General features: G+C 44.8%; 1 protein-coding gene across 1 annotated transcript in view; it reads right to left on the bottom strand.

The window, feature by feature from the left end:
• Window positions 1–15,012, bottom strand: part of CDKL1 (cyclin dependent kinase like 1) — a 259,570-nt gene that overhangs the window by 226,729 nt on the left and 17,829 nt on the right. Inside the window, exon 2 of the mRNA XM_069208689.1 lies at window positions 11,401–11,755. Within this exon, the coding sequence (XP_069064790.1) occupies window positions 11,401–11,568 (168 nt within the window). The 5' untranslated portion in view covers window positions 11,569–11,755. The remainder of the gene's footprint in view (window positions 1–11,400; window positions 11,756–15,012) is intronic.

The raw sequence follows: 15,012 nt of genomic DNA, 5'->3' as shown, positions 1-15,012 counted from the left end.
AGGGTCTGTGTGGGTATGTGTAGTGGACATGCATTGGTGATGGGTGTCCATGCTTTGTTGTTGCATGCAGGGCTTGGTGTTGGGATGTGTGGTTTGTGATAGTTGGACATATGTGAGGAGTTGGAGTGATGGGGGTGAGGGCAAGGGTGGGGGTATGTGATAGCATGCAGGTAGGGTGGGGGATGTAATAGTTAAGATTTGACTTACCAGAGTCCATTCCTCCTGCTACTCCTGCGAGGCCCTCAGGATGCAGTATAGCCAAGACCTGCTCCTCCCATGTTGTTAGTTGTGGGGGAGGAGGTGGGGGTCCGCCGCCAGTCCTCTGAACCGCAATGTGGTGTCTTGAGACCACGGAACGCACCTTCCCCCGTAGGTCGTTCCACCTTTTCCTGATGTCATCCCGTGTTCTTGGGTGCTGTCCCACTGCGTTGACCCGGTCAATGATTCTGGGCCATAGCTTCATCTTCCTAGCTATGTGGTGTGCTACAACTGTGATCCGAATAGCTGTGGCTCTACCCGGATGATTTCCTCCACCATGACCCTGAGCTCCTTCTCAGAAAACCTGGGATGTCTTTGCGGTGCCATGGGGTGGTGTGGGTGATGTGTGAGGTGGTGTGCGTTGTGATGTGTGGGGTGATGTTTAGGGGTGTGTGGTGTTTTATGCGTGGATGTGTATGTGTGATGGTGTTGTGTGCCTCTGTATGCTGGTGTTGTTTTTGCTGTGCTGTCTCTCTGGCCTTCGTCAAAATTGTTGGTAGTAAGGGTTTGTGGGTGATGTGGGCGGGTGTTTTATATTGTATTGGGTGTGTGGGAGTGGTGTGTGTATGTGTATCAGGTGTGTGTATTTAGAATTGTCCAATGTGGTAGTGTTTTGTAAGAGTGTGTGTATTTTGAGCGTGGCGGTGTGTACCGCCAATGGTTTACCGCAGTTAAAAGACCGCTGCGTGGATTCATGGGTTGTGATAGTGTGGGCGTATTCCTGTTGGCGTGACGGTGGAGGTTTTGTTATCGCCAGTTTATCACTGACCTTTGGTGTGGCGGACTTGTGTGGGTGTCTAGATTTTGGCGGATTCCGAGCTGTGGGTCGTAATAGCTGTGGCGGAATTCCACGACCGCGGCGGTGAGTTGGCGGTCTTCTGCACGGCGGTAAGCGGGATTTACCGCCAATGCAGTAATGAGGGCCTATATGTTAATCCAACTACCCCCTTCGTCTGTGTGTGCCCAAGCTTCAAGGCCAATCCCCTATTACACAAAAAATGTGCAGCACACGGCCACATGGCCTGTCTCTCTGGGTGTGACAAGGCGTGTGACAGGGTGTCTCTGGTTGTGAGAGTAGATGTGATAGTGTCCGCCTGGGTGTGGGAGTGGGTGTGAGAGGGTATATGTGGGATTGGGTGTCTCTGGGTGTGACAGTGGGTGTGAGAGTATCTCTGTGAGTGGGTTTCTAAGTATCTGTGTGTGTCTGTGAGTGTAAGTGTGAGACTGAGTGGGTCTGTGAGTGGGTGCATGAGTGTCTAAGTGGGTCTGTCAGTGAGTGCATGAGTCTGACTGGGTCTGTGAGTGGGTGTGTGAGGGTCTGAGGGGTTCTGTGAGTGGGTGCGTGAGGGACTGAGGGAGTCTGTGAGTGAGGGTCTGAGGGTGTCTGTGAGTGGGTGAGTGAGGGTCTGAGGGTGTCTGTGAGTGGGTGCATGAATGTCTGAATGGGTTTGTGAGTGGGTGCATCAGTGTCTCAGTGGCTATGGTAGTGGGTGTGTCAGTGTTTGAGTGGGTCTGAATGGGTGTGTGAAGGTCTGAGTGGGTCTATGAGTGGGTGTATGAGTGTATTTATGAGTGTAAGTGAGAGTGTGAGTGGGTATGTGAGGGTCTGAGTGGGTGTGTGAGTGGGTGCATGCGTCTCTGAGTGAATCGGGTGAATCATTTAGTGCATGAATGAATCTGTGAATGTTTTTTTTTTTTTTAAACAAAATTTTCGATGGTATTGGCGAATTTGTCCAAACGGTACACGGGGGCCGAGTTGAGTGTTGTGATGTATTTGTGAGTATTGCACTTTGTGAAAAAAAAATTATAAGGTCATAATTTTACCCTCAAAGACCCCTATATCATGGCCCTGGGGTCAGGGTACCTCCACCCTGACCCCTTATGCACTTTTCATTTTATTTTTCAGCCCTGGGGACCGTGTCCTGTTACCTAAAACGGTGGTCGCAACTTTCTGGTCAGGTTGCGAAAATGTCATGACGGATCCGCGGGCCTAGATATACAAATGTATTTCTCCTTTAATAGCTCAAAAACTACTGAAAGGATTTACCCCTAATAGTTGAAAGAATAATATGCGTTCCGAAAGGTACCTTTCTGCTAAATTTTGTGTAATCCCGTCCAGAGGTTCAGGCTGTAGGCATGTTCAAAACTCCTATGGGAATTAACATGGGAAACGAATGCCCTCCTCTCTTTCTTTTTTTTTTCTTCGGCCCCTGCTTGATAGATCACCCTGAAACTTTCTGTGTGCAACAAGACTCACCGGCGTACTTTTTCTGGAAAATATTTTGAAGATTCATCAAACAGTGCCAAAGATATAGGCAAGTCAAAAAGCACTTTTTCTACGGAAACATTGTCCTAACGATAACTACCTACTGGCGACTGCTGGTCTGAGTGTCATTTATGCTCTGCCTCCATCCATGACAGCATACTACAAGGGTTAGTGGTTCAGTGGCTCTCTTGCCCTGTGTGTGAATAACAGCATTTTCTGATCACACGTGCACATCTACTTGAAAATGAGTTTGCATAAGTGTCATGGCTGATTGGCCAGTCCTTTCATTTTCAATTTTCTCCTTTTATAGTTCCTCTTTCATTTCCTTGCTTCTTTTCTTTTTACTTACGAGGATGCTCAGTGCTTAATTTGTAAATACAAAAGTGCCGGTGCCCAAAGCTCTCCTCTTAAACATACGGCTGCTGTAATTAAATGTGTGAACATGGAACACTGAGGCGGCGTAATCCTGAAGCCATCTAGGGCCTCTTCAATCCAAATCAAGCCACTCACTGCCCCTTCAGCTCACTCTTGCAGCTTTTTACTTTCTCCCTTTGTGACGCTTTTTCGTTTTTCCCTTCATCCGTCTTTCCTATATGTGTCTTTTGCTCGCAGTAAATGCTTGAGGCATAAGAATAAGCCCCAGCCCTGAAAAATAAGTGTTGGTGCTCAGCACCGGAAACAACAAGCACAAACTAAGCACTGAGGATGCTACAGCTCTTCAGCTGCATGCCACTCATTTCATCTGCGGAGCACTAAATTCCATGTGGCTACTTCCTCTAAATCAGGTGATCATTATGGAATGATGTTGTCAATAGCGTATCCTTGTTTTTACCATTCTAGGGTGGCCAACGCTGATTCAACATGTGGCTGCAATTCTGGAACTTTAAAATAGCAACAGATCATGTACTATACCTTTGTAAGATGGACACCTATTGTTATGTTTAGTTTCATTATTGAAAGCATAGGCCCCCTATGTTTAGATGGCAACATGCTTTCTTTTTTCTACTTGTATTCTTTTAATTTATCTTGCACATTGTCTTGAGCATGAGTGTGTTTTATTGTAGTTGTGCCAGAGAGTGAATCCAAGAATGAGTCAGCAAGTGGATGTCAATGCATGAGTGCAAAGATGAGTGACACAATGCATGTTTTGTTACTTAGAGTGCCTAAAACCATCAGTGACACAAAAGGCACTTTCATTCATAAGACAGATTTACTGACATTGACAATGCTTGTTTTAAAAATGTGACAGTTTCATGAATTACAAAGCCAGGGTAGTTAATAGAAAAAGTGTGATAAAATTGAACCAACTTTGCCAGTAGGTATCAAGCCCTCTATTGCTGCTCAGAGGCAGTGCACGACCACTCACTTTTCATTCCCTGCCAGATAACAGTTCAGCTTTTTGGGGTCTGACAACCGTACACTAGCACATGGGTGAAAGCAAACTGTTCCATTGTGTTCCTGTGCCACTCGGACTATGGGCTGCACTGAGTAGTAGCAGCGAAACCTTTGTAGCTTCTGACATAGTCTCTGAAATAGAAGTTGAAATCCTCCAGTGGGACAAACTTATAGGCTCTGTCAACCGAGGTCCTCTTGAAGTCAGCCACTGTACAAGACCCCACTGAATCAACTGGATATGGGAGGAAAAGATAAGAGCAGGAGAAATTAAACTTTTGTGGACACCAAAGTCCTTACATAGGGAAGGATCATTTTTGTGTCTTCACCCAGTCAAGAGTTCTATCTTTGGACTTAGTCTTTTTATGGAGCTCAAAATTCTGAAGCTGTATCTGATGAAATCTCTTTGAAATCGGACACATTTGACAGGAGGTCCCATCGAAGTTCCAGAGGTCTCACTCCAGTAGAGGCCACCAGTAGTGTGTTGTCCAGTTTCTCCTGGTCACCTGGGGACATCAGGAAACATACCCCTTGCAGCTCTTTGTGTCCTTTTAGCCACACAGGAGGTCAAACAGCTGACACTTGGAGTCCACGTAGACCTGGGTACGAGAAGGAGCAAATCCAGCACCTTCAGGTCTCCACGCAGGTCTCAACAGCAGGTCCAGTCATTTTTTGTTCTTCTGCAGGCCCGGAGAATGTTCTCAAAAGTCTCTCCCTTGTTCAGGGGTTTTTAAATGAGGATGGAAAGCTTTAGAAAGTAGGCACCTCTGCCCAGTCGTAGACTGACACATCATTCATTGATCCACCTCTGCCTCAACCCTCCTGCACATCATTTTGGGACATTGCAACATGGCAACTACAACTTGAAGTGTTCTGTTAAAAGACCTCTCTGAGAGCCTGAAACTATGCTCTTAACTGCTACAGCTGCCTGGTCACTTCCTTTCAAACCTTTAAAGGAGAGCCCAAACTGTGTTTGGCTCTAGAGGTCTGATTATCCTCCTATGGGATTGAGCCTTCCCGGGCTGGCAGTATGAAAGGTAACTGGCATATGCATATTTCATCCCCATCCTCTCCTCTCCTAGGAACAGGCCAGATTACTGACTAATGGCCCTATTGTGCGACGAGGTCTTTGATCCTGCAGCTGCGTGGCAGAGTATTTAAATTTGCCCAGCAGAGGGAACCAAGGCCTGGAATCTCATTGGCATCTGACTCAGTGAAATATCACAAACCCTCAAGCATCAGGAGTGCACATATGGCAAATGTGACATTGAATCTTCATTGTGAGTTCATTATGGGCGAGCACAAAGCGTTCCGTCCATTCTGCAATCTCTCTTTGGGCTTCAAACCACACCCATGTCATCTCAGTCACTTACATTGGTTGTGGGCTTGCCTTTTAAAATCCGCTTGCTTTCATTTGTGAAAGGCATGCATACCTCATGCCTTTTCCGGTGTTTAGCTCACCCACACAGCACGGGTAAACTACTAAAACCACGCGAGGCTCAATGTTTTCAGCTTGGGGTCCAGACTACTTTATCTGTTCATTTTCCACGCAGCGCGATCGCGCTGTATTTTACATAGCACGATAGCGCTGTTTTTTTTTTTTCTTTACACTGCTAATAGCTCTAACTCGAGCAAATGCTAGACCCGTTGCATTGAAAAGGCTTGTTTTTACCATATGATCAATGTGTCATGCTAGTCTCTAGGCTTCACGATGGTGAAACTAGTGTGTTGGAGATTGCACTCACAGTATATGATACAGTGAAGCGCACATTTTTTAATAATAATTAGAGCTGTCCCTACTCACATTATTATTGCCCAGTCACCTTATAATGCCTACACGAAGTCAGCACCAATCCCTGAAGGGTCCATTCTGCAACAGGTTACATATGTGCAGATTCCAGGCTGAGCTAGACGACAGTCTCACACGTTCAGCAAACACATGTGCACATGCATGGACATAAGTGTTCATGTACAACCAGCCCAGCACCTCTTACCCTAGCTGCGCAGCAGCAGACCTTACCTTAAAAGGCAGACACTGGTGGTTAGCACCCCAATCCATTATAACACAGCTTATATTTAATGAGTCTCAGGAAGTGAGACTCTATAAACCAGGTAGCCTTTTGAAGTGAAAAATACATGAGGTTTTAATTGCTGGATTCCAGTTCTCACAGAAGTATACCCTTCCAGTACAAATCGTAAGCCACACTTTTGAACATGCGCCGTGCACTGCAGCAAACATGCAATGTGTTGTTTTTTGAGAAATAAACACATTTCTCCTTGGTAACGCCTGCTTCAAGTAGGAGTTAGTTTTGATGCAAAGACCATTCTGGCTATCTTTTTAGATTGGCATTGCAGCAAAACCTGTGGGTGTTTGACTGGCCTGGGCCTCTAATGATGTCCTGATACAAGGCATAATAAAGCAAGGCAAAGTGTTTTTGCAGTGAGAAAATGTCACTTTTGCCGCACAAAACACCCAATTCCACTGAATAGTAAATGACATGTGACGTTTGAGTCTTTGTAAATCTGGGCCTTAATCTGTCTTCAATGATGGGTCTATTTCCCGTACTTTGCGGGTTAAGTTTAACCTTCAGTCATGGGCCCCTATCACATACTGATGGGCAGTGCAAGTGCTAATGCAAGACACGGTGTGTACCACAGTTTTGGCTTGACAGATGTCTTAAAGAGTTGAAAAGCTTGAACATCTGCATTTTATCACCTTAAACAATGGTAAATGGTTGTTTGTCGTTGGAATTTGTCTTGAGAACTTTAAAGGCATGTGCAGCATTTAGTTGGAATGTAGCAGTGTTTGCTGACTTCACTAAACACCAAACCCTAGCACAGTAACATACACATATGTCAAAGTAACACAACTAAAACATAAAAGACAACACAACATCCAAAATAACAATCTACCCCATCACCCACGGTAAAACACATCACGTCGCCAAAACACCACAATAAAGCACAAAATACAAAAAAGGACACAATACTTCAACCTCAAATCAAACATGCCACTCAACAAATATGCCACAGACAGTCATGACTCACATCACCACCTTCAAAAATCTGTTTTCATGAAACAATGGTAAAAAGTGTTTGGAATAAGCACTGCCTTTCTTACCACCAAGAACATAGAATAGTGCCAGTAAAATATCTGTGGTGGTCTGGCCTGCCCCCTAGTGACTTCCTTTTTATTTATTGTGCGTTCCATTTCTGTCTGTCTGTACCGTTGTTTTAATGTCCGAATTCTTGTATGTGAAATATTTAGTCTTCTTTGGGACAGTGATATAATGCAGAATTCTAATTCTAAAAAATCGAAAATGAGCAAACATATTTACATCTCCTAACAACCATTTTTGCTCAAAACAGTGCTTGAAACTGAAAAATTAAACAGCAGGTACTCTGTGCCAGAGTACCTGCGTGTTTCTCAGAAGTGCCGGTACTCTCCAATTAAAAGTATTACGTTTCTCTTGAGATGTGCCGGTACTCAGTACCGGCCCATTTAAAGCACTGGCTCAAAACATCCATTACGTGTTCTATGAATAGGTGTTTACTTTTGTGTTTCCCACACTAGATAAATGGACTCGTGGCTTTGAAAAAATATGAAGTGTGACTGTTTCTAACCAAGTGTATGGATGTCAAACACAGCAACTCCAACGCTGGATTTTTGCCAATCCTTATTGTAACCAACAGTACACAATAATCAATCACTGAAACAGGCTGGCGAAGCACTACGGAGACAAGACATACTTCCGCCGTGATTTATGCATCCATTTAAAGGGGCCTTTAGCACGGGCCAGTCCGTGGTGCATTGTCGATCTTCATGTGACAAAAGTATGAGAGGCTCCAGCTACAATTCAAACGGAAATCCAGTTTAGTCGGATGAGGGAGTAAATGACAGGCAAAGAGGCGAATACTCAGGAGAACATGGGGGATGCTGAGGTTTGGGAACAGGCAGTAACTACCAAAGATGTTTTCCTTCAATACCAAGCGCTATTGGTTGCACAGAGAACAGATAAAAAGTGCAGAAACAAACCTTAATTAAGGAGGGTCTTGTTTGTGTATGTGGTCTGGGTCTAAAGACAAAGACTCTCTTTATTTCTCGTGAGCCTTTTGCAGGGACGTAGCTACCACTGGTGCAGCAGGTGCAGCTACACCGGGGCACAATGAACCGTGATAATTGCTGCATATAACTACCACCTGAAAAACTAGGGGTGTGCCCAAGTTGTTTACAGCAGTACGGATTTACGTCATAACTCGACCACAACATCGGCATTTCCCTCTCCAGATTCAGATTAGGTATCAACCATGACAGATACATTTTAACATCAAGCTTACTCACCGTGTCTCCATCATATTGAAGCAGAACTACATACTGCCTTCTGAAGTTTACTGCATTGCAGAATAACCAACGTCCCCTACATTTTTGATGTCTGGCATTAGCCAAGATCCTTTAAATTTAACAAAATTATATATAATATACTTCCCTAAAGGGGCTTTTAGCCAGTCATCTTTATCCATTGGTCTGCTGTTGTGTCATTCATATTTTTCTTCCGCCCACTACAGCATATAGTATGGGACGGTGGGTCAGCCCATTTCAGGCACTGGTTAACTTTTCTGTGAGTGAAAGCATACTGCACTTTCATAAAGAGAGCATCTGACAACAAAGTAGTCCCCTTTAGTGCCAGGGAATGCTACCGCAATGTATGCTTTGTGAGACCAAAAACATATTTTGCTTTTAGTCAATGTTTTTTTAGACTGACAAGGACACATTAGCTTTCCCAAAAAAACAGTTTTGCAAAACTATGACAAAACAAAGTAAGCATTAACAAAGTCAAAAGGCTGCTAACAACTGCCAATGCTTTTTGTTTAATGAATGCTGAGAGAGGGAAAAGCACTTTTAGCAGGTTAGGACAATCAAGGCTGAATCGAAATGACAAGTACATGCATTTTTGCATTTAGTTAAAAAAGGTATCATGAAACATGTCACTGTTGAGCTATTTGTCACAACATGCTTCGGTCTACACTCGGTGCCACAGAAGTACTGAAAGCTAGAACCTGGAGCTCAAGAAACTGCGGATGATGCAGGAGCAGACAATAAGTGCACAGTGAGGATAGTCACTTCAGGGCAGGATAGGGTTGGGTCTGGATAGTGGGGAATAAGACCCCCCAAAGGGTAGGATTATCATAGAGGGCTAAATAAATGTTAGGCACATCCGTGAATGTCCATTGTTCCTCGAATCATTTGTCATTGACAGTTCATATGCCTGTGCTTGGCCTGTCCCTCACTGCTTTGTGGTGGACTGGAGGATTACCAGGGAGTCTCCTGCTACAGAGGCCCAACCCACTACAGAATCTGGAAGGCTTTCACAATTAACACTGAGCTGGATCTACTGTCCCTTAAGTGAACCCTTAAGTATTTTGGAATTTAATAAGCCCTTGATCTCGCCATCCTTCCCTAAGCAATCGGACATTACCTAAAAGCAGTGTACAGCCCTAAAACAAATAAACAGGGACTTGGGGACTTCAGTATGCACTCCCCATCTGTGTACCACACACTAGGTTTGCAGAGTAAAGGTCCAAAAGAAAATGAATGTGAAAAACACATCAATTGTAGTGCAATATAGAATGATCAGGGTGCTAGTGCTTAGCAACATCAGCAGTGTGCATCAAAGCACTATATAAAATAAGAACTTAACAATGATTATAGGTTTTAATTTTGTACAGGCATACATTCACATACACAGACAGCAACACACCTGCAGCATCCATAGGCATAGAGACCAGAACGCCTCCAGCCGCCTGCTATGCACCCAAACTAGCAGAAATCACAGACCTACACATGCTTGTGCTTATGGACATCTGACAGGCACTGACCCGTACACACAGAGCAAGAGATATGTTATGTCCTCTAGGTTATTCATATAGTTCTTAATGCTGCTCTAAGGCAACATTAAAGCACTACATTTGATAGGCGAGGGCAAGGATGGAACAAGAGAGATTGAGGTAAACGTCTTGTAAATGTAATTATCTTCTAAAATGGAACAGTATCCAGTATCCAACCTTAGTCATTTGGATAACAAGGAAAGGCAAACAGGCAGTAGGACACGGAAGGATGGAGAATATGATTTATACATCAAAGAATGGCATAATTGTGGGGAATCAGGGTCCTGTGAAGAGACAGAAGTGGCAGACTGTGCATTTGTCTTCCTTTTAGGATGGGCATACGCTGTAGAAAAAACAGGCAATGTTCATCATCCAGTATTAAGCAATGATGAATGAATGAAGGGAACGCTCGGTTAGTCCCCAAGTGCACGTGTACTACAATGGAACTAATCTGGGTTCCTCGCATCCTCCTATCCTCCTGGGCCAGCAGGTCGCTGTAGCTCATCTATAATGCACTACTGAATACATGTTCACTCGCTGTTAAACACTTTGACAAATACATTTACTTAAAATAAAAACATTATCACAGTTCATTCTTAAGACAAAAATTGCCCACCAGTCAACGGAACCTCTTAATCAATCAATTTACTAATGTTTGCCCTCAAAATGTTGGATGACAATATGTCTGCAGGTGAATCACTGCCAAGTTTTTCTAATGAATTGAAAGGGTTTTGTTTCAAAAAAGTTATTCTAATGTGCTCTAGTGCCTTTTGACTTTTCAATCACTTTTGTGTGTCCAAAACACAGAAAGGTGGGTAGCCCTAGCAACCCTGCAGAGCAGGGGTTTAGTGAGGCCTTGGAAGGCTACGGAGTTTTTCCCAATAATTGCATAGTAAAAGCCTTAGGAGCACCTTGGCCATGACCCTGGACAAAGTGGAGCACTGAAGGAGGGGCTTAAGTGACCAAACAAACATTTCAAGTGGGAGGGGCACCTGCGGCAAGGGAACAAGGTCAAGGTCACAGGAATGGTACTTTCTATGTAAAATAAACATAGCACAATGGCCTTTGATAAGGGTCCATGACTTCTTTCCAAGGCCCACCTACCACTCTCTTTCATTGCCTGAAAATCACAAACGACTCACAGTAGAAGCCACTCCCCATTGTCAGCAGTAATCGGCTTAATAGCATGTCTGGAAACCTGCAGATGGTAAGTATTTCCATGAGTATTATTACACCTGTCTTGTGAACTGGAAAAGCATGTAAAAGTACGTTCAGGAGGAGTCGCAGAAATCCACCTGTACTCTTCTACTTTTCTTTGTGAATCGGACCCACCGTCTTTCTCCAAAACCTGGAATGCTTATATTAATAGCGCAGTGGGTAAACGCTGTACAAGCTGACTATGAATTAGATTTGGTCTCATTTCTTATACAAGTGCTATTCCACAAGGCGGTGCTGAGAACGAATCCTCAAGTACATCGCAGGTCAACCCTCTGAACGCCTCTCAAACACTCACAGGGAAGAGCAGTTGATACATGAAATGCCCACAGACCAGGGCGCGCAAGCAGTAATTATGCGGCGACCAAGAGAAGAGCTCTTACCTTAAGCATCCGTATCTCTCGAAGAGCAATCTTCTTAATCACTGGATCATCCTCCGATTCCAAGAATTTCTTGATGGCCACTATCTGACCGGTGTCTTTATTCCGGCACTTGAAGACCACACCGTAGGACCCTTCGCCGATTTTACTGACTTTCTCGTATTTCTCCATGGATAAAGGGAAGAGGGCTGAATGATATTATTTTTGGGGGCTGGAGGATGGACAGAAGCTCTCTTTAGACTCAGTGACCTTTAAGGATCCTTTGAAAAGGCGCTTCTCATTGAATGTGGTCTCATGGGGGGACGGGCCTTGCACTCCAGTCTCTCTCGCAGACAACAATGTCCTCTTTGTCCAAGGCCTAAAAATAGAAGGTGAAACGTGGTTAGGGAGCAGAAAGTGATGCAATGAGCTTTAAGACTGCCTAGCTCAGCGCAAGCAATGGGAAATGCTACACCACACAATACTTGCCTCTCTAAATAGGTCTCCAGTTTGGAATGCATACCTGGAAATCGCATATTCATTGGATAGCATCGAATAATGCCACGGTCTGACTAACTGCCCGGGTCACCGGCTTACCTGAAGCCTGGAGTCGCCTTTTAATTCAATAATTAAAGTTCGGGCCTAGCCGGCAGCGAGCGCGCTGGCAGTCATTAAGCCTGATTGCTTGAGAGAAGATGTTTGTTGCTCGGTGACCTGACACCGCTCCTCCATTCCCGGCGCAGTTCTGGTTTCTTAACTCACTTTCCTTTCAGAAGAGATGGCGCAGTTCGCGGTGGCGCCATCTGCAGAACGTGGTCACGCCCGGGGGAGTCACGGCCAAGGTCGACTACGTCTGCCGCCCTTCCGCCTGCGAGGTGAAATGAAAACCAGCCGAAGACTGGTTAGGGAGAACCAGCCAGTCCCGTGTGCTAACCTGGCGATGAGAACCGACCGTAGGTTGCCAGCCGGAACCGAATTCTAGCCTGGCACTGACTAACAATTCTAACGTGCCAGTCACAACCAACTCGAACCAGGCAGAGGTAACCACCTCTGTCCTGGAAGTGAAAGTAGGTGGTCACACCCAGAAGGAGCTTGCATTGCCAAAGCCAATGGGCCTGTCTTTGCATTTTCAATTAAGAGCCATGCTGGGGCGTAAATAACGTACGTGTGCAGATTGGGCCTAAATAACGTACGTGTGCAAATATTGAAGGGAACGCTGTGGAGGAGACCGTAGTGATACAGAAGAAGAACGAGCAGGATGAGGTGCAGGCTCGGAGAGGTGCAAGCAAGAAGGATATGAGGGAAGGGAGTGGAGGGCAGGAACAGAAATGGGCAGGAAGGGCTGTGGATACACGGAGTTCGAGCTGAGAGCGGCGTGGGCAAGGAGAAGTGATGCTGAGAATATACCGTCTGCAAGACGTGTACAGGACGGTTGCAGCCGGGAAGTGGATGGGATGGGAGGGGTGGGGTTGGAATGCAGACATGAGATGTGTGGGCACGTGGAGAAGGACGGGTAATAAGAGGAGCGAGCAGGTGTGGAGAGCGGGCTGGGAGGATTGCAGGCTGGGAGATTAGGCTGGGAAAAGGTGCATGGAAAATTACGCTGATGGAGTGGTACAGCAAGAGAGCTATTGGCTGGGAGAAGTAGAGGTTGGGAGAAGTAGTGACAGGAAGAGGAAATGACACGTGGTGGTGCACGGAGGGAGATAGGAAAGCAGGAAGAGTTACAGGGGAGATGAGTTCGTGGAGAAGGGAAGTCTTGGAGAGATGTAAACCGGGAAGGAGAGGTGTGGGCAGTGCAGTGGTCAAAGTGGACAGCATCTGAGGGGCACAAGTCCATACTTTTGTTTAAGAAAAACAGATCCCTACCCTTCGTCAATGTACAACCAACTCAGTGTGGCTAATCCCCAGAGTTGAAATACTTTCACTGAAGTGTAAGGCAGGAGAGTCTCCTGTGCTGTGAAACGGAGTGAGACACAGACAGCTAAACAAGTCTTCTTGCCAGGGTGCCTGATAGAAACGTACGTTTGTGCAACTGGTCAATCTGTAAATGGTGCTTGGAAGACAGTATTGGCTTTACTAAAAAATAATCACTTGAAGCTTCCAGAAGAAACAGAATTAATCTTTTAAAGTGGTATTGCAAAGGAGTTACCTGCTGGGCTGTGAGGTGTGTGCTTTTTAAGGACAGCTATAAAACATGCACTGTGTACAGTCTGGGTATTACTAAAATCTATATTTTGGAAGCACTGTTTTTCATCCTAAACATTTTTGCACATTTTGTAGCAGGCTAACACTGTGTGTAATTGAAGTGTAAAATAATTACTTACATATTCACAGTGATTTCGATCACAGACTGGGACCTCATAGTACTAAACATAGACATGTGTCTATTCTCCACTGCATCAACCCGGATTCAATCCTGTGGCTGCATGTTTATAGACACAGTCCTCTGCAGTGCACTAACCAATAGACATTCCATAGTGTACAATAGTGCACTTCCCACTGATTAACTTGCATTTATTTTTTGTTTAAGCTGTGCCTTATTTTATATGTAGTTACCAGAAGGTGAAAGACTGAAAAAAAAGTTTCAGAATTTTTGTTTTTTAGCCACACCTTTGACCTCACCTCCACACTTACTCACCCCGCCCTCACTGTGCACAGCATCACAGTTCCCATACTTTTTTTTTTTAATGCACTTAGACCACTGTGGCAGGGTGAGGTGTGAACAAACAGAGGTGCAGCCAGGGATAGGTATGGAGCAGGAGAGGTGGAGGCTGAGAGTGGTGTAGGGACAGGCAGACGCAGGAGAAAGGTGCTCGGGTGAGCTACTTTGGATGCTTAGACTGCCTGCTTGCTATCACGCCCAGGGCCTTTGCAAATGGTCTCTTTCCCAGTGTCAATTCAATGCATTTGCAATAAAATGAGGGCTTTTGTTCTTTATAAGGGCAATAAAGTTTAGAGTGTTTCAGGTCAAGGCTTATTGGGGATAGGGGCATGTATACAAGCCAAATACAGAATTTCTGCTTTTCAGACTTGCAATTCATTGGAATTACTTAAATGAAATCTGTTTTTCCAATTTTTTTATTTGCAACTTCATTTTCAGTTATTCTCTGCAAAACATCAGATTTGAAGACATAAATTATGTCTTTCAGTTGTTTAAACTGTAAGCCAGGGGCTGTTTGTAATGCTTCCACCCAGGGTGAATGAAAGACACATTCATACTTCCTGGACTGGGGAGAATCAATGCACTCATACAAATGATCCTCACCGGTGCTTTCCTTCTGTTTCCCGCCCAAAGGTTTCTGATGCAGTGGCTACCTAATGGGAGTTGGCATGGGCATTCCGACTAGCTGGATGGGAATGCTCCAGCAGTCACTTTGGAACAGTTAACGAGAGTCTTTCCTAGACTCTTTGGCTCCCTTTTCTATCGAGTATCATATTGAGGTGATAACAGAGTGTGCTTGGATATCTTTGGATTGGGTTGCAAGGGGTGGAGTTCAGAGGCAGGGAAGCGATATGACTGGCTACGTAATCATGATATCTGGTTCTAATAACCTGCAAGGGATCCTGGGAGAAATCCCAAGCCATGAGGCTCATACAAAGCTGGTGAAAGAAAATCACACATTTAGGAAAGTG

This window comes from Pleurodeles waltl, chromosome 9, assembly GCF_031143425.1.
Source record: "Pleurodeles waltl isolate 20211129_DDA chromosome 9, aPleWal1.hap1.20221129, whole genome shotgun sequence".
NCBI lineage: Eukaryota > Metazoa > Chordata > Amphibia > Caudata > Salamandridae > Pleurodeles > Pleurodeles waltl.
This window is presented reverse-complemented; position numbering and strand designations above follow the sequence as displayed.